The sequence below is a fragment of the Myotis daubentonii genome, chromosome 5, assembly GCF_963259705.1.
Source record: "Myotis daubentonii chromosome 5, mMyoDau2.1, whole genome shotgun sequence".
Taxonomy (NCBI): domain Eukaryota; kingdom Metazoa; phylum Chordata; class Mammalia; order Chiroptera; family Vespertilionidae; genus Myotis; species Myotis daubentonii.
Genome location: NC_081844.1, coordinates 43,796,462 through 43,817,070, shown reverse-complemented (window position 1 = coordinate 43,817,070; position 20,609 = coordinate 43,796,462). Strand labels below are relative to the sequence as shown.

Here is a 20,609-nt window from a genome sequence, read left to right as displayed (position 1 = left end):
ATAAACCACTGTTCCTGAAAGTATTATCACTACAACCTCCATGCTTTGGAGAAAGTTGGAAAGGAGCAAGAAATTGAAAAGTTCACAAAGTAACTAGAAAAGAACAGGATACAGGCTTACGATAGTTTTTTTCTATCAATGGCTGGGTATTAAATTCATTCATTTAAAAATGTTTGTCTAGCCCAGCCAGCATTGCTCAGTGGTTGAGCATCAACCTATGAACCAGGGTGTCACGGTTCAATTCCTGGCCAGGGCACATGCTCGGATTGCGGGCTCAATCCCCAGTGTGGGGCATGCAGGAGGCAGCCAATCAATGATTTTCGCTCATCATTGATGTTTCTAACTCTCTCTCCCTCTTCCTTACTCTTTGAAATCAATTTAAAAAATTAAAAAAAAAAATTGGCTAGTGTCTACATACTATGTAAGGTGTGGAGGAATTTTAAGATTGATAACCTGGCCTTTTCAGTTTTGAGCAGAGTAGTGCCATGATATTAAATTTACTTGTTTAAAAGATCACTCTGATTACTGTGTAGAAAGTAAATCATAGGAGATCAAAAGCAGAAACAGAAATACAAGTAAGTTGATATATCTTAGTCTACTGCATTTTTTCATACAAGAAAGATTTGATAGAATCTCTAATGTCATAGTGATAGAAATGGTGACAATTTGGCAGGTTTGGGATGCACAGTGACAGGATTTACTAGTGGATTGAGTGGGGGTATGAGGGAAAGACTGAAGTCAAAAATACCTCCTAGGTTTATATACTGAACAACTATAAGCATAGAGATAACATAATTGATATGTGGAGATTTCAATGGAATGGGTTTGGACTCAAGGTCTTAAACTTAGCTATGTTAATTTTGTGATGCCTATTACAAATCCATGTGATAACCAGCATAGCTCAGTGGTTAGAGTGTTGGCACATGCACCCTCTGGTCAAGGGCACGTACCTGGGTTGCAGGTTCAATCCCTGGTCCAGGTCAGGGTGTGTGCAGGAGGCAACCAATCGATGTGTCTCTCTCACATTGATGTTTTACTCTCTCTCTCTACTTTCTCTCTCTCTCTCTCTCCTCACCCCGCCCCCTCCCTTCTACTTTCTCTAAAACTGAATGGGAAAAAATATTCTCAGGTGAGGATTAACAACAACAAGAAATCCATGAGGAGATGTTTAATAGGCTGCTGTCTATGAGAGACACTAAGACAACACATCTAGTCTTTCAAAAAGAAGACTGTGGAAGGGAAATATCAGATAGTGAGGTTGGAGTAATCAAATGGATAAAATAAACACTGACTTAGGTTCCTCATGAGAGATTACTCAAGTATCAATGGCTTAACTTCCATATTAGCTACATAGCTTTCCTTTTCAGAAAACTAAAAATGTCCTAGCTTTTAGGTATAGATTTCCACAGTAGTCACCCATATATTAAAAGATAAAAGTTTGAGATCTTAAAATTATCACATTAGCTTTTTTTCCTCCAATTTTACAGTATGTTTTATATAATTTTGGGGGGTAGAACATCTCTAGGGTTTTGTAATCAATAAATTTAGCAAGACTCCCTTTGCCTCAGTGCTGTGCAGCTTAAAGAAGAAAGTCTATATAATCAGCAAGGACATGAATGTTGATTTAAAAAAATGTCTGTCTTCTAGAAGCGATAAACCATTAAAAGTACACTGCCTATGTGCTGGTCTTCAGTTTCCAAATAAATGTGTTGTTACCTCTTTCTGCATTTCTCCCAAGTTAAGTTTCAAATGACCATAGAGAAATATTTCTCTCTCCAGTGACCTTTGGTCATACTCTATTATGTAGGCATGTAAGGCATGCTGCAGTTGTATCTCATGCTAAAAAACAAAACACATAAGTAAGTCGTCTGGTTCAAATAAAAATACCTATTGCAAACCTCTAGTTAAAGTAAATACAAGGTGGAAAATAATGTTTATTATTATTTGTCTACAGACAAAAATAATCCATTAATTCAAGCTAAAATAGACTTCTACTCCTTTTGTTTGAACTACTCACTGCTGAGGTTACTAGAATATAAGAAGAGAAATTAAAATGCTTGTAATTCTAATAAAACCAGCCTAATAAAACTAAGAAAGTACTGGCTTTATTAGTACTATAATTGTTGTAAATTGCCCCACACTGATATGTTATCTATTTACAAAAAAAGGAAAATTTTTAAGTAATATTTTCAAGCCTTAGTATTTATTCACAGCTATTTTTTAATAGATACAACTACTCAAAATAATTGCAAAAAAGAAGTGACAAATAAAATGATGAAATATTTTCTCTAACAGCTATCTTAATTTTAAAAGTGATAATACAGACTAATCATCCCAGATTATATGTGTGTGTGTGTGTGTGTGTGTGTGTGTATATATATATATATATCTATATATATATATCTATATATATTATCATATATATATATATATATATATATATATATATATATATATATGATGTTTTGTTATTCCCTTATCTGAGACAATGAGGAAATATGGATAACATTCTTTAAGAAATATCTCCCATTCTGGTGTCACACACATACACACACACACTTATGTGTAAAATATATACACAAATGTATGCAAATTTAATAATAGGAGTGTATAAATGAATGTGAATGTGATGTGAATGTGTACATATGTATGTACAGATACATGTAATTTATGTACAAGGCACTGACTGGGAATTTCCCACTGTGTCCTCACATGTCCTTGGCCTCTGAACTGTTCCTCTGCAGTGCCTATTGTACTTGACCTTCGCCCATACTTTTCCTCCCCACTTCTCAAAATTGCCCAAAGGGTTAATATGCAAGAACATAAGCTAACTTAAATTCTGCTCTTTTCCCATGTTAGAATATTCCTTCAGAGTGTTCTTATGCCTAGAATTTTTGAATAAACACTTACGGCTATTGGTTCTCTGGTTAATTTTTCCACATTGATGTTGCTCATTTATTCTGGGTAATTTCACATAACTTACCTTTTCAAAAAACTGTTTGTGCATATAGAGACTTGAGGCACAGTATCCATAAATTCTAAGGACATCTGACTCTATTCCTGAAATCTGTACAATATTGATTTTCTTCTGAAGAGCATGCATGATCAAAATGTTTAAAAAGTCTGTTTGATGTTTTGTTATTCCCTTATCTGAGACAATGAGGAAATATGGATAACATTCTTTAAGAAATATCTCCCATTCTGGTGTCAGACAGTTGGAAAATTCTGTATAAATAGTGACATCAGTGTTGTATTCTAAATGATAAATCAATATGGTACGAAGGGCCAGAATTTCAGGGTAATTATAATACAGATTTTCTGCATCCTGTAGATAAATGAAATCAATGTTAATTTTAGACATAAAAATAGAATATCTAGTTATTTTTCTAAATATTAGCATTGCATATAAATTGTTGTATTAACATAATACAAAGAGTTAAAAATTCAAGGTTATTAACTTAATTTTTCTGAATACTGTAGAAATGTCAGATAAAGACTCATTAGCTATTTCCCTATTAATAATACTTGGTATTATTCCTATTAGTATAGACTTTAATTATAATCTGAATAAGCAAAATATATAAAAGAGTAAGTAATGACTGATAACACTTAAAAATAAATATTTTTTCTTAGCCTCTATAAAATGAGAATGGAAAATTAAATCTGTTTGTTACCTTAAAAAAAACTAATACAAATTTGGCTTCCTTTTGAATGAAATCATGCAGAAATTGTTCTACAATATAAAAGAAGTGAAGAGTTTGTCCTTTCTTGAAGTTCACATTAAGAAAACAATCGATGAGTAATGAATCTCCATCAATCAAAAAAAATTCAGACTCAACAAAGTCTTTAAGTAAGCTCACCATTCTGAATAAAAATATGAAACACATAATGCAAAGATTATAAAGATAATAGTAGCTTGAGACAAAACCCCACAGTTCAATCGGTTTCATAAATTTTCTTCTAGTTTAAGCAAGAATCTTAAAGAAAAACTAACCATACAGTTTTGTTTATTGAAGTAACAATTTTCCAGGGCATTCCTATTATTTTGCAATCATAAATAAGCCCTTAGTTAAAGGTATGACTGATTCTATGGTGAAACTTAAATTTATTGTTGTAAGCATAAATTTATGCAAAAAAGTGCCTCTCTATTTTAAATTTATACTTACTGTTTTTGTACTTCCAGTGCGAAAAATTAAAGCAGTCATAATCTTTGGTCAATTATATGTATGGGACTATCTCATTGTGCATTTTAAATTAACATGTAATGAAGAGCTGTAAACTCTCTACCCACTTCAAAAATTTTCTATAACTTATATCGACCCTATGAGATGTTGTCAAAACTTATCTCCCAAACTCTCCCTCATAGGCAATCACTGCCTTGAATTTAGTTTTCATCATACTCTTTCTCACTTTTTAAAAGTTTTTATGACAGTATATGTATGCCTTGTTTAGGATCTTTATTAAAAGAACAATGTCTTATCCGACTTTTATGGAATTTTTAAACTTAATTACCAATTACTATTAAAATTCTAGTATATGGTTGCAGGAAGCTATATTTAAATAACTTTACTGCTGTATAATAGCAATTATATATCTATATCAATATTTATCTTTATCTTTCTCCTTTCAATGAGCATTTTTTCTTCCATTTATTGCTGTTACAAACTGTGCTGCAATGATCATTCTTGTGTCTGTTTCCTACTACACAGGTGAAACTCTAAGGTCTATTTATAAAAATGTAATTACTAATTTGTACACCATAAGGCAATACCAAATTATTTTCTAAAGCAATCATATAGAGTTACACCTACATTAACAGGTGTCAGAAATTCAATTCATCTACATAATTTTCAACACCTGGTGTTGTACAAAACATGAACTACATGCTTCTAGTTTTAATTTTTTCTTTTGTGTTTTTTTTTTCTTCAGTTTTGTGGCTAAGATGTGTGAAGCTACTACATGCTACTAAAAAAATTAAAACTGCAGAAACTTGAATTCTGCTGTGCATTTTTTCAGAATTTACTCTTTGCACATTTTGACACATAAAGTAGTAAATCAGACTGTATTCTCTGCCGTCAGACTGCTGAGATTAGAATCCTGGCTCTGTTACATACACGTTCTGGGAGTTTGTTTGTTTATTTATTTATTTTTATTTTCTAATATGTTTATTTTTTAATTAAATTTATTGGGGTGACATTGGTACAAAACCTTACAAGTTTCAAATGTACAGCTCAGCAAAACATCATCTGCACACTACATCATGTGCCCATCACCCCAAGAAAAGTCTCTTTCAGTCCCTACTCTCCCTCCCCCTTCCCTGTTTGCTCACTGCCACCTACCCCCACTCCTTTTCCCTCTGGCCATCACCACACTGTTGCCTGTGTCTACGTGTTATATAATGTGTGTGTGTGTGTGTGTGTGTGTATCTATATATTTTTTTTGCTTAAAACCTTCACCTTCTTTCACTAGCCTCCCCTAACTCTATTCCCCTCTGACGACTGTCAGTCTGTTCCATGTATCCAGGCAAATTTTATTTGTCAATTTATTTTGTTCATTATATTCCACATATAAGTGAGATCATATGGTATTTCCCTTTCTCTGGCTTATTCCACTTAGCAAAATAATCTCCACAACTATCCATGTTGTCAAAAAAGGTAACTTTCTGCCTTGGTTTGGCTCAGTGGATAGAGCGTGGGCTATTGGACTGAAGGCTCCTGGATTTGATCCCAGTCAAGGGCATGCACCTACACTACGGACTCGAACCCGGGTCCTGATTGGGGTGCATACCCTGGTGGGGGGTGTATGCTGGAGGCAACCAATCAATGTGTCTCTCTCACATGGATGTTTCTCTCTCTGTGTCTCTCCTTCTGTCTAAAAATCAATGGAAAAATATCCTCGGGTGAGGATTAACAACAAAAAAAGATTCCATTTATTTGTTTGTATGCTTACTTTTATGGTCAAGTAGTATTCTATTGTGTAAATGTACCACAGCTTTTTTATCCACTCATCTACTGATGGACACTGGGCTGTTTCCAGATCTTGCCTATTGTAAATAATGCTGCAATGAACACAGGGGTGCATATATTCTTTCAAATTAGTGTTTTGAGTTTCTTCGGATATTCATATTCCCAGAAGTTGGATCGCTAGATCAATAAGTAGATGCAGTTATAATTTTTTCGAGGAAACTCCATGCTGTTTTCCACAGTGACTGCACCTGTCTGCATTCCCACCAACAGTGCACAAGGGTTCCCTTTTTTCTACATCCTTGCCAGCACTTGTTGTTTGTTGATTTATTGATGGGACTATGTCAAACTGAAAAGCTTTTGCACAGCAAAAGAAAATATCAGCAAAGTGAAAAGGGAATCCACTGAATGGGAGAACATATTTGCCAGTGATACATCTGATAAGGGGTTAATTTCCAATATATATAAAGAACTTATACAACTCAACACCAGGAAAACGAACCACCCCATTAAAAAAAGGACCAGCTCTGGGACTTTCGATTACTTGCTTCTCTAGTCTGTGCTACAGTTTCTAAACTTAAGTGGGAGCCAGCACCAGTTTGGCTCAGTGGATAGAGCATTGGCCTGCGGACTGAGGGGTCCCAGGTTCAATTCCGGCCAAGGGCATGTACCTTGGTTGCGGGCACATCCCTGGTAGGACGTGTGCAGGAGGCAGCTGATCGATTTTTCTATGGATGTTTCTAGCTCTCTATCCCTCTCCCTTCCTCTTTGTAAAAAATCAATAAAATGTATTTTAAAAAAATAAAAATAAACTTAAGTGGGAATTAAAAGCAGTTAAAATTTCATGTAGTTGCTATGAGGATTCATGAGATAAATATTTATACAATTTATAGAACTAAATATTCTTATGTCATAATATATGCTTAAAATATTCATATCATAGCCGAAACCGGTTTGGCTCAGTGGATAGAGCGTCAGCCTGCGGACTGAAGGGTCCCAGGTTCGATTCCGGTCAAAGGCATGTACCTGGGTTGTGGGCACATCCCCAGTAGGAGATGTGCAGGAGGCAGCTGATCGATGTTTCTCTCTCATCGATGTTTCTAACTCTCTCTCTCCCTTCCTCTCTGTAAAAAATCAATAAAATATATTTAAAAAAAATATTCATATCATAAATGATATTTTGTGTTTGTGTTTTATAATTGCATTCAATTGGAATTACAGCATCTCTATTCTAAATTATTTTAGAAAATTGGAATGTGGAGGTAAGTATATAAGATTAGATTAAATAAATCACCTATAACAATAAATTCTATTTTCTTCATCCCTAGAGGCTAGCATATTAATGGGCACATAAAAATGACTGTTGAGGGAATTCAATGATGCATTAGTTTGGTGTATTTGTCCTTGTTGCTATTAAATAATGTTTTGATATTAGTTAAAACACACCAAATTTCAATTTTATGAAACTTTCAAAGATTTTGACATGTAATATAATGCCAATTAAATTGCTACTTTAGTCTTGTGAAAGATTTAAAAAATGAATTTTTCCTCCACTTATACCCTTTCAAGTTTTCAGTATATTATTCCTTGCTACTGAATAATAGTGATATAGTGGAATCCTTCCCAAGAAAAGAAAATATTTACCTATTTTCAGAAATATCAATCTTTTTCCCCACTTGCAATTTACCCAAAATGATTCTTAGCACAAAGAAATAAAAAAATATGCCACACAGAGGAAATGAATTATTTCTAATGATATATTACTTTGAAGGATTTGTGCTGTACTTACTTAGATTTTGACAGAGTTTTCCAAATCATCAATGAGAGGGTCCTCAGAATTTGCTTACATTCAGTTAATCCTTTAAAATAAGTAACAAGTTTAATACTCAATTTTAACATAATTTTAATTGATAATTCCTTCTGTTGCTAAGTTTGAGTATACTTATATTTTATACAAGATTGAATAAGCATGGGTGAAATATTCTGTTACATGTCAAAAGATAAACAGATTATGTTAAAAATGAAAATATACCTATATTACTTACTAAAAAGAATAAATATGGGCAAGGTAAGCCAATCTTACAGTTTTAAAATTTGATTTCTCATAAACACAAAATAGTAAATCCCTAGTCACAAATGAATTTTAATGATAAACATAAATACAGGTCCACAAAGACAAGAATGTCCAAAAAACTGAAAATTTAGCACTTTCAAAATTAATTCATATAAATATATAAAAAGATATCTTTAAACAGATATATAGATATAGATACAGTGTCTAATTCAAAAGTTTTCTCATTAAACATAGATAATAAAATGGCAAATCCTGTATTTTTCTACTCTTCTGAATACTGGGGGAGGGGAGGGGAGAAAATTTGATTTAATTCTTTGAAATAAATTACTCTTGCAAATTTCTTTGTAATATCCCATGTCCTTGTTAAATGCATTCTATTAAGAAATTAGCACTTGGAAAGAAAACAAATATTCATCTATTTAGAATGTGAGGTCTCGGGAAAAAAGAAGCAGGAATATTGAAACACTGTAGTTTTTTGGCATTTTTGTTACAGCATAAGTAATCTCTCACATTGTTATGACTGATATTAATTAATTGAGCCCTCACAACTGCTCCTTTTTCAAAGAAAGTGAATTTGTGCATAATTGAGGAGTGTTAGGTATTATAAAAGAATATTTTAAAAAATGTGGGGTACCTAGACATGCCTATATACAGGTCCAGATATATTAATAATAGGTAGCTCCTCACTCCTAAAAAGTACTTTGGAATTTATTAATCAAATAATTTATTAATCAAATGGTAAGGCTACTCTGGGGTGTATATATTCATATTCATTAAAATCGTACTTATTTAGTATTTGTTACAATTAACATAGAAGTCTCCAAATGTCTTCATTGTTTTGTGACCAATAATTTCATACTTCCATTTTATCATTACTATTTTCAGATCTATGCTGAGAGAAGCAACCCAACAAGCTAACGCTGTGATTTGATACAGATGCAAGATTTAAAGTTTTGTGTAAGATAGCAGAAACATTTTCTGTTACTAGGTCTTAAGTTTTGCTTATTAAAAGCCTGACTAACTGGTGGAGACATGTGAAAATATTCATTTGGAAGAATATTTTAAAGTTTAGTCTCAATTGTATCAATAATTTTAAAAAACACATTAAGTTGGTCTACTGTATTTCTTTCACTTATTTTTATTTTAGTTTGTAAGAAGGTATGAAATATTTCAATTTGGGCTTAGGTTAATTATTAACATTTGCTGTGGGTAAATGTTATCCATACACTAGAGGCTCAGTGCATGAATTCGTGCATGGGTGGGGTCTGACCGGCCTACCCTGATTGGGGCTGATTGAGGCCAGGCCAAACCGGGGCAGGAGGGGGGGGGTGCTCAGATGGTCAGCCAGCCCATCCCACCCTCAATCGGGGTGAGGGGGCCGATCGGGGCTGCAGTGCACGTCAAAGCAACCAGTCGTTCTGGTTTTTCTTGTTCTGGCGTTCCGATTGCTTGGGTTTTATATATCTAGATCATCCAGATAAGAATTCAAAAATCTTGAGAATTTAATCAAGGTGGTTAATAAAAGGTGGTTGGTGATGGGGCCACCCTATATTTAAGTTTATCATTTTTAGGGGGAGGACTGATAATAATTTAAAAATACAGACGAGTATAAAAAATAATAGCAAACATCTATGTATCAAACATTGGAATTGATAAATGTTAAAATTTTGTTCTTTTGCTTCAAATTTATTTATTAAAGGGGTATAAACATTGAAGATATAGCTGTATTCCCATTCTGCTGCCATAGTTGGCCACTGACATTGTGATATTTCTTTGCCATAATTTTGTATGAACACATATAATATCCTTCTTTGTCTCCTTCAGTTAAATGGTATCATTCCACAACTTGTTTTCTTCATTCAACTTTATGATTTTGAGATCTATCCACATTGATACACATTTTAGCAGCTGATAATACTCTACCATACAATTATATCACCTTCTGAAGCCAAATTCCATAATGATAGACATTTAAGTTGTTTTGTTTTCTTGCCATTGTCTTACAAATTATAGCATATTTTACATTATTTTTTCCTTTATTTTTTAATTGAATTTATTGAGTTGATGTAGGTTAATAAAAATTTTAATATTTCTCATGGAGCATAAGCAATAGAAATTCTCTAAGGGGTAAAGATTAGAGGGTAAGCAACTTTACTAGATAGTATTAAGTTCATATTCAATGTATTGATATTGTCAAACTTTAAAGTATTTCTAATCTGATAAATGTGAAATAGCATCTCAGAGTTCTAATTTATATCACTACCAAGGATGAGTATGCTGTAGAATATATATCGGTTTTTTTAACATTTAAGTTTCCCTTTTGTGATTTGCTTATTGATGACCTTTGCCTATTTTCTACTGAGTTGTCTTCTCCAATTAATTTGTATACAATCTATAATTTTCCTGGTTAAATAATACTTATATTTATACATGGATTTATGATTTCATTCCAGTATACCGCTTTAACATTGTTTGACATCTTTAATATATAAATACTCTTTTATTTGATACTAGAGGCCCAGTGCATGAAATTAATGCATGGGGGGAGTCCCTCAGCCTGGCCTGCACCCTCTCCAATCTGGGACCCTTTAGGGGCTGTCCGACTGCCGGTTTAGGCCTGATCGTCCCCAACTGCCCTCCCCTGCTGGCCTGATCGCCCCCTAATTGCTCTCCCCTGCTGGCCTGATCGCCACCTAACTGATTGTTCCCCCACACCAGCCTAGTCGCGCCCCTAACTGCTTGCTCCCTCACGCTGGCCTGATCTCAACCCTAACAGCTTGCTCCCCCATCAGCCTGATTGCACCTAACTGCTTGCTCCCTTGCAGGCCTGATTGCCTCTAACTGTCTCTGCCTTGGCCCCTGCCACCATGGCTTTGTCCAGAAGGAAGTTGGATGTCCAGAAGATGTGCGGTCGACCTGGTCTAATTAGCATATTACCCTTTATTAGTATAGATGGTCAAATTTACCAAACTTTTAATTTTTTATTTGAAAATTTCTTTTATCTTGTTTAAGAAATCAAGCACTTGTTTTATTTTGTTTAAGAAATTTATCTCGCCGAAACCGGTTTGGCTCAGTGGATAGAGCGTCGGCCTGCGGACTGAAAGGTCCCAGGTTCGATTCCGGTCAAGGGCATGTACCTGGGTTGCGGGCACATCCCCAGTGGGAGATGTGCAGGAGGCAGCTGATAGATGTTTCTCTCTCATCGATGTTTCTAACTCTCTATCTCCCTTCCTCTCTGTAAAAAATCAATAAAATATAAAAAAAAAAAAGAAAGAAATTTATCTCAAGATCCTTAAGATATTCTGATGCACATTTTTTTTTTGTAGAGGCAAGATAAAAGAGGAGATTCCGATTGAACATGTATTAAATTTAAAGATTAATTTGGTCAGACTAGATATACTTATAATATCAGATGATAACAAGGAAGAACATAAGGTATTTCTACATTTATTCAGTACAAATAAGTTCTTCTATAATGTTTCATAATTATTTTCTCATTAATATGTTTTTGTAATCCTCACCCAAGGATATGTTTGATTTTTAGAGAGTGGGGGGAGGGAGAGAGAAGCATTGATGTGAATGAGAAACATCAATCTGTTGCCTCCCGTAAGTGCCCCTACTGGGAATCAAACGCAAAACCTAGGTATGTGCCCTGACTGGGAATCGAACCTGCAACTTTTTGGTGTACAGAACAATGCCCAACCAACTGAGCTATTTGGCCAGAGCTCTCTTTAATATGCTTTGATAAGTTTATTCCTCCGTATATTTTATGGATATTTTGTATGGATAATTTGATGGTTTTCTTTCTTTGAATATATTTTCCAATTAGTCATTTTTGTACTTAGAATCAGTATGATATTCTGTACTAATGGATATTTCCATACTGATGGGATTAGGATCAATATTTTTTAACATGTCAATTTTACATTCCAAAAGAGATTTCTCTTATTTCTCAGTTGTGTGTAGATTATCTTGGACATTTTAGGTAGACTTTCTTCACAGTTCAGGGTAGAGTATAATAACAGTTATTTTTGCTTTCCTCCCTATCTTTGCATATTTTATTTACTTTTCTGATTTTTTTTAGACTAATTAGGCCTTCCAATATAATATTAGACTGTTGTGATGAAAGCAAAAATGCTTTCTTCTTCCTCATTCCAGTGGCAACGCAGATGAAGTTTTACCATTATTCAATGTTTGATATAGATTTTTAGCAAGCTGCTTTTATTAATTTTAGGTAACTATCTTATTTTTCCAGTGGGTGAAAAAATAGTCATGAGTAACTATTGAACTTTAGTAAATGTTTTTCTGCAGCACCTGAAGTATTTTCCTTTAATCTGATAATACACACTATTAAATTATAAAATTTTTATATTGAGATATATATTAAAACTCAAAATGGGTATTTATTTTTTTACAATCGCTATAATTATATTATACTAGAGGCCTGGCACACGAAATTGGTGCACAGGTATGGTCCCTAGGCCTGGCCTGCAATCAGGGCCATCTTCCCTGGCTGCCTGCAGCTAGCCCTGCCCCCTGCTGCCACCCACCCCCGGTTCCCTGTTTGCCATTGGATGATCAGAGCCTGCCAGCTGGGGAAAGGGACCGAGATGTGGTCAGTGAGCCTCATAGTGACTGGTCCAGCGGTCATTCTGGTCATTCTGCCCTTAGGGTCAATTTGCATATTACCCTTTTATTATATAGGATGTACTAATACAGGGTGGGGCAAAATTCAGTTTACAGCTGTTTATATGGAAAATAATACAATAAAAATAAATAATGTTATAAGAATAAATTCTGTTTCACATACAACTGTAAACCCACTTTTGCCAAACCCTATAATTAAGTTAGGAACTCAAGCTTAGCATTCCAGTACCCTTCAACCTTTTGAGTCAAGCAGAGTCATGGGGACCTGCTTTTAAATTCACAGTACTATAATCAGAATCATGTGAGAACCTTATTATAATTGTTGATTCTCAGTCCCTATCCCTAAATATTTATTAATTTAACTGGACTTGTGAAAATTCAAAGAACTGTACTAGAGTGGAGTGTAATAAATCTGTATTTAAGTTAAATAAAATCATCCATACACTCATTTAAAAAAAAATTTCCTAACCTAATTTTTATTTACAGTATAAATTCCAAGCCAAGCAAACTACTCAATCAGGGTCAACTAAAAACCAACAACAAACATCTTATCCTATATAATAAAGAGGTAATATGCAAATTGACCATCACTCCAACACACAAGATGGCCACCACAAGATGGCCTTCAGAGGAGGGCAGTTGGGGGGGAACCAGGCCAGCAGGAGAGGGCATTTGGGGGTGACCAGGCCTGCAGGGGAGGGAAGTTAGGGGTGACCAGACCAGCAAGGGAGGGCAGTTAGGAGCAATCAGGCTGGCAGGGGAGTGGTTAGGGGGTGATCAGGCTGGCAGGCAGAAGTGGTTAGGGGTAATCACGCAGGTGGGCAGGTGAGTGGTTGGGAGCCAGAAGTCCTGGATTGTGAGAGGGACATCCCTCAAAGGGTCCCAGATTGGAGAGGGTGCAGGCTGGGCTGAGGGACACGCCCCCCTCCATGCACAAATTTCATGCACCAGGCCTCTAGTTTAATATAAAAGAGAAAAAGTGTGAAGGCACTGATATTGTTCAGAGAGGAGGAGAAAGAAAGAGAGGAGGAGGAGGAAGAAGAAGAAGAGAAGAAAGGGGGAGGAGGAAGGATGAGGGAGGGAAATTCATCCATGGGTGCTGCCTCACCTGATTTTTCTAAATCATGGCTGTTTTCGCCTGTAGCTTCAACTTCTGATGGCTTCTCTTCATTAATTCCAAACTCACATGGTAACTGCCCATAAGCTGTCTCTTCTACTACATCTTCTGAGCTTAGATGATCTTCTTCTTCAGATTGATCAAATGAGGACAGGCTCTCCATGCTCTCACTGTCATCAGAGCTGTCACTTTCAGTATCAGTCTCACTTTCACCTTCGCTGCTACTAGGGCTTGATATTTCATTTGACATAGTAGGTTCAGAAGCCATGGTTCTGTAAAAGCAAAGCTCTTAATTATCACTTTATTTAAAATAACATCACAATATAGTGTACTTCTTCCAGAGGTAAAATCTGCTCAATTCCTTCTTTTCTCTAAATCTCCTCCATACCTAGTTCCCTAATGAGGGTACTTTTTCATAATCCTCTTCGCAAATATGTTTGCAATTAAATTACGTAAAAGAGATGGAGGAGTTGCATCGTAGGGGAAAACCTATTCCTGAAAATATATATGTGAAAGTCATATTTACAGAGACAAAAAAATAATGTACACATTTAAAGGAAGATTTGATTTATGAAAACTAATAAATGGTGACATTTCTATGTAAATTTTAACTTTGGAATAGTCTACATAGATAAATTTCTAGCATTTTAAATATTACTTTGATTGTATTCTTTTATGTCATAGCTGAGCACATAGGCAACCAGATTATAATCAATTAACACTCTATCAATGCTTAAATTGCAGGTTTCTGTGTACTCAATGACTTTCATCATTTTTTTTCAAGTGAGTTTATGAAATATGCATTGTCTCACTGTATAAACATGTGTACTCTTCCTTTATCTGTTCTTTTTTAAATAGTAAAATATTTAAGTGGTGACATTAAGAAAACTACAAAAACTGGGATACTGTCTTGGTGGCTAGCAGGTAGCAGAACTTCATGTTGTATCAAAATGTTTATTCTCCAGCTTATGGAGGAAAGGATCAAGTGTGGTCCCTCAGAAATCAAACTAATAAAGTTCCACTGTATACCAAAAGCAAATAGATACAATCATAGGTACTATAGATACTCAGATTCACAAGACAGTGACAAGCAGAAGGAATGATTATCTGTAAATAAACTTCAATCTATTAATAGTGTTACCAAGAAATTTTAATGTCATGGACTCTATAAATGAAATCACAGATTTATTACCAAATTACATAAAAATAAATTACACATACAGAATTACAACAGTGTTTTATTTTTGTAAAAAAGAGCAGCTGAGAGTAACTTGGCTATCCTACCAGTCACCCTACTGAGTGCCTATAATAATAAAATTAATTAATTAATTAATCTACCCATTAATTTTTATTGGGTATTTATGATAGCATCAGGCACTATTCTAGGCAATGGCCTCAAGGTCTTTAGCTTCTAAGAAACATTCAATCATCTGTCAAAATTCCATATTCATTTATGATATAAAAAACCTCTCACCTAGCCAGAGTGGCTCAATGGTTGAGCATCAACCTATGAACCAGGAGGTCACAGTTTGATTCCCCATCAGGGCACATGCCCAGGTTTCAGGCTTGATTCCCCAGAGTGGGGTGGGCAGGAGGAAGAAAATCAATGATTCTCTCTTATCACTGATGTTTCTATCTCACTCTCCCTTCCTCTCTGAAATCAATTAAAAAATATATTTAAAAAAACAACTCTCAACAAAGTGGGTATAAAAGCAATAGACCTGCATAGAAACATTGAACAGACTGTCAAACCTCAGAGGGAAGGCAGGGAAAGATGGGAAGGAGAGGTAAGAGATCAACCAAAGGACTTGTATACATGCATATAACCAATGGACACAGACATTAGGGGACTGAGGGCATGTGCTGGGGGGTGGGAGTGGCCGGGGCGAGGTCAATGGGAGGAAAAAGAGACATATGTAATACTTTCAACAACAAGGAATTTTTTAAATATATTTTGTTGATTTCAGGGATGAAGGGAGAGGGAAAGAGAGATAGAAACATCAATGATGAGAGAGAATCATTGATCGGCTGCCTCCTGCATGCCCCCCACTGGGGATCGGGCCCACAACCCAGGCATGTGCCCTTGACTGGAATTGAACCCAGGACCCTTCAGTCCACAGGCATACACTCCCATTGAGCCAAACCAGCTAGGGCTACAAAAAAGATTTTTTTAAAAAAACAAACAAACAATATACCGGAACATAATAAAGGCCATATAAAACAAACCTACACTAATGTCATACTGAACTGTGAAAAGCTGAAAGCTTTTTCTTTTTACATCAGGAAGAAGACTGTAAATGGGGAAGATGCCCACTATCACCACTCCTATTGAACATAGTATCAGAAATCCTAGCCACAGCAATGAAACAAGGGGGTGGGGGTGGGAGTTATCCAAGTTGGAAAGTAAAAACTAAAATTGTCACTATTTGATATATGATACATATTAAAAAACAACACTAGAAAGTCCACCAAAACCTGTTAGGATTAATGAATTCAGTGAAGTTGCATGATATAAAATTAATATTCATGACTCTGTTGTCTTCCTATATAAAAATAATGAATTATCAGAAAAAATAAAGAAAACAATCCCGTTATAACTACATCAAAAAACATAAAATAGCTAGGAATAAATTTAAACAAGAAAGTAAAGGACCTGTACTCTGAACATTATGACATGGATGAAAGAAATTGAACACACGCACATATATATACTCATGGATTAGAAGAATTAATATAGTTAAAATGTCCAATCTACTCACAGCAATCTACAAAGTCAATGCAATTCCTATCAAAATACCCATGCATTTTTCACATAACTAGAACAAAAACACTTAAAATGTACAAGGAATCACAAAAGATCCCAAATCTTGGCCGCCAGGAACTTGTAAAATGGCTGGTTCTATCTGTGGCCTGAGGAGGTGGTTTCTTTTGGGATCCACCACCTGGGAAATACTTCTTTCCACTCCAGCTTCCAGCATCGCCCCTGACCCAGGCTTGGCCGCAGGCCATTCTGCAACTGGTTCTTGTGCCTCCTTGGATTGCATGCCTGCTGGTCCAGGTGTGTTGACACAAAAGTACCCACTTTCTGCCGCAGGTTTGGTAAGAGAGCTTGATGTCCACATGGGCCAGGCAGTCCCCGCGGAAGCTGTCAAACCGGCCATGGCTTTTGGCTTTTGAGCTGCTCCGCGAGGAGCGCCAAGTGCTGAGGTTCCCCGGGAGGCAGGGAAGCTGGGTTGATGGCAGCGCCACCTCCCGCCCCCGCCCTCCCACCCCCACACCCGCCCCCGCCCTCCCACCCCCACACCCGCCCCCGCCCTTCCACCCCTACTGCCGCGGAGAAGAAGGGGACCACAGCGGAGAAAGAGGCGGAGGAGGTGGGGGAGGGGGGGCGTTCTGGGGCAGCGGAGGCGGTGGGAAAAGCGCAAAAACCATGTAAACAGTATTTAAAATCTAAGTTTACAAACCACCACTGAAGGTAGGTTTCTCACTAACACCATTGTTTCTCTATCAATCAATCCTGCCGAGCTCATCATTGTCTCATCTTCAACTTCCCAAAACAGTTAGAAATAGATACTTAAATTAACGTGTGTGTGTGTGTGTGTGTGTGTGTGTGTGTGTGTCCTTTATGTGTGCCTTGTCTGTTACATTATGCTAGAAGCCTCATGTAAAATTGTGTATCAATTTCTTTTTAATACTCAAGCTGATCCTGGAAAGTCTTAGCATGTTTTACAAGTAAAATTCCATGTAAAGCAGCCATGTTGGCATCAATCTCAAATGGATATTCGAGTTAGTTTATTTGCTAAGAAACTGTCTTGGGACTACACCACCATCACTTCTCTACCCCCAAGTCTAACTAACCTTCACGTATAAGTTAACTCTTAGGAGTCAGTTGTTTCTTATATGGTCCTTCAACATCAGCTCTGTTTTGTTTTGTTTTTCTCACCAATTCATCTACACACAAGGCATAACTCCCCCTTTACCTGTGACCTGTAGTTTCCTTTTCACAGTCCAACAGCCAGCAGCAGTTGCAAGACAGGGGAAGTGAGTCGGCGGTGATCAGTCGGAGCTACACTGTTTCTTTAACTGAACCCAGCGCAGCAACTTCTCTGCATCAGCTCATGGCATTAGCTTTCGTTTCCTGAAGAGGCTAAGAGGAATGATTGAGCATTATTTTTGGCCACACCCTCTAGAAAAAGAAACATTGAAGGCAAAGGTCTGATACATACACACCTACCTCATTACCTCACCGGCTGTTCGCTACTCCAAGGACTTGGTTCAACCATTTCTTTAAACTCACAGTTGCCTACCCCTCTACCTTCTTTTATTTGCTTTTAAAGTTCTACCAAAACTAAAGTAAGAAAGGAGGATCTCTTGGGGGGGGGGGGGGAAAGTGATCTGCTGACTGGAATGGAATGTCCAGTGGAAGGTAGAGCCCAGGGTAGAGAGCTTTTGTTCAGCAGCAGTGCTCTGTAGAGAACCAGCACAATGAAATCTCCCTCGTGGCTGTAATAGGACCGAGAGATAGTATTCCACTGTCATGTGCCTATTTTCTTCATAGTTTTCATGTTCCAGGCATAAAACATTCTGAAGGTTAGAGAAAGTGTGAAGGTTAGATGTCATAATCCTAAACAAAGTACTTGGGGGGGTGGAATTCTAAACAAATCCTAAATAAAATAATAGCTAACCTTATCCAGCAAGATATGAGTTAATCATAGATTTTAAAGCCCCCACAAAATAAGTTTACATCTTTTCTCAACCATTTCCTAACCCTGTAAAGACCTTAAATGTCTCCAATCAGCTTCTTCAGCAATAATAATTAAAAAGAATAAAATTTTAAAAATGGAAATAATGCCATTCTCTTTGGGGGCTTACATTAAATAATAGCCTATATATGAGACTGAGACAGTGTTTTGTAATCAAAAGAAGAGATTTGGAGCCAGACAGACCTGGGTTTACACTATGTCCTGTGAGCCGTTTTGAACCTCAGTTTTCTCATTTTTAAACAAGAATGATAATTACTTTGAGAGGTTGTTTTGAGAATTAAAAAAATTAAAAATAACAGTGCCTGTGACACTATAAATGAGATTGCTTATTATCACTATCTTTATTTTATTATAAAATCATATTATAAAACATTTAACACTTAATAGATAATAAATACAAGTGTTTCATTATAATGTAAAAATATGTGTAGTCAAAGCTGACTGAATGCTAGCTTCTACCATGAAAATACAATCAGAATAAGGGGGTTTGATTTTGAGACAGTAGGAGGAGCGAACTGAGAAGCACGCCTTCCTCCATAGAAGCGAAGGCTCCAAGTCCAATCACCATCCTTTCTGATGACCTCTTTTCATAGGTTGTCTGCCCGTTATCTTTAACGGGCTGACCCTCTTTTTAGTTAGGTTTCAAGCATTTAGACAATAGCACAGCTTAAGGGCTTTGCTGGTTCTTTCTACAGAAAACATTTGGACTCTGAATATAGGTTTGAATGCATCTCATTATATTAGGGTTTGAGTTCATTGCTGAAGACTCAGAGTTGGAGACTATTGGAAGAGGTGCTTTTATGTTTTCCCTCTCTATGAGCTCATCTCGAAGGAAAGCTGCACAGAGATGGTGATATTTGAGGTGGATTTTAAAGCATGGCGCAGATTATATAGAGCAACTGTGAGGAAATTCAGAGGCACATAATTGGTTCAAAAAGAGGAGGATGCAAACTGTACTTTGGAGGGCACTCTGTGGACTGGTTTAGTTTGGACAGATTATTAAAAATATAACATGTTGACATAAAGTAGGCAATATGGCTTCAAAGACAGGTTGATGCCGGATTATAAAGGTCTTAAATAACATCCACGGAGTTTGGATTTTATCACTGAGAAAATGTAATGGTTTTGAGTGTATAATATGCCTCTGTAGCTCCAAATATTGAACATTCAATAATGACTGTTGTGTTTCTAATTTTCGTCTAGCACCACTGCTTTGTTAAGGCTCTCGTTTTATCACCTCTGACTCTGACCATTTTAAGAGCCTCCCTTCCAGTCACCACATAACTGCTAGAGTTTCATTCTAGAAGAGTGGTCTGGACATTTTATCCACATGCTCTAATGCCTCCAATGGATCTCCATGAAGTGTTTAACAATAATTTTTTAAAAAAGTCTAGCTTAGCCAGTGTGGTTCAGTGGTTGAGCGTAGACCTATGAACCAACAGGTCACAGTTTCATCCCTGGTCAGAGTGCATGCCCAGGTTGGGGACTCAATCCCCAGTGGGAGGCATGTAGGAGGCAGCCAATCGATGATTCTCTCTCATCATTTTTAAAATATATGTATATACATTTATTGTTGATAATATTATAGATGTCTCCCTCATCATTGATGTTTCTATCACTCTCTTCCTCTCTCTCTCATATCAATAAAAATATATTTTAAAAATTCCAACTGACTATGTCTTCTTCAATAATTCTAAGCAGATATTAAGTCTACCTCCTCTGGGTTCCCAAAGTGTACTGTATTACATATACGTATCTCCATTACCACAATGGGTGGAATGATTAAACAAATTGTGGTATGCCCACACCATAGAAAACCACTCAGGGAACATACTATTGATAATGAAACAACTTGGACGGCTCTCAAGGGAATTATACAGAGTGAAAAAGAAGCCAATACCAAAAGGCGACATACTATATTATTCTAGTTACATAGATCTTGAAATGAAAGAATTATAGAAATGGGAACAGCTAGTGGTTGCTAGAGCTTAGAGACAGCCTGGGGTGAATGGGTGTGGAATCAGATAAGTAGGGGAAAAAGGTAG

General features: G+C 36.3%; 1 protein-coding gene across 3 annotated transcripts in view; it reads right to left on the bottom strand.

Annotated features, from left to right (window-relative positions):
- The window catches only part of LOC132235397 (probable ATP-dependent RNA helicase DDX60), a 96,053-nt gene extending 78,111 nt beyond the window's left edge, over positions 1–17,942 (bottom strand). For 2 of the 3 annotated variants that reach the window (XM_059697681.1, XM_059697682.1), the window contains exons 1-6: positions 17,782–17,942; positions 13,793–14,073; positions 7,753–7,822; positions 3,675–3,864; positions 2,984–3,325; positions 1,717–1,839 (exon numbers count right to left, since the gene is read on the bottom strand). In XM_059697681.1, the coding sequence (XP_059553664.1) occupies positions 1,717–1,839; positions 2,984–3,325; positions 3,675–3,864; positions 7,753–7,822; positions 13,793–14,069 (1,002 nt within the window). In that variant the 5' untranslated portion in view covers positions 14,070–14,073; positions 17,782–17,942. Of the gene's footprint in view, positions 1–1,716; positions 1,840–2,983; positions 3,326–3,674; positions 3,865–7,752; positions 7,823–13,792; positions 14,074–17,781 lie in introns of those variants that run through there. The other variant, XM_059697684.1, reaches the window with a different exon arrangement.
- Positions 17,943–20,609: the final 2,667 nt, after the last annotated feature.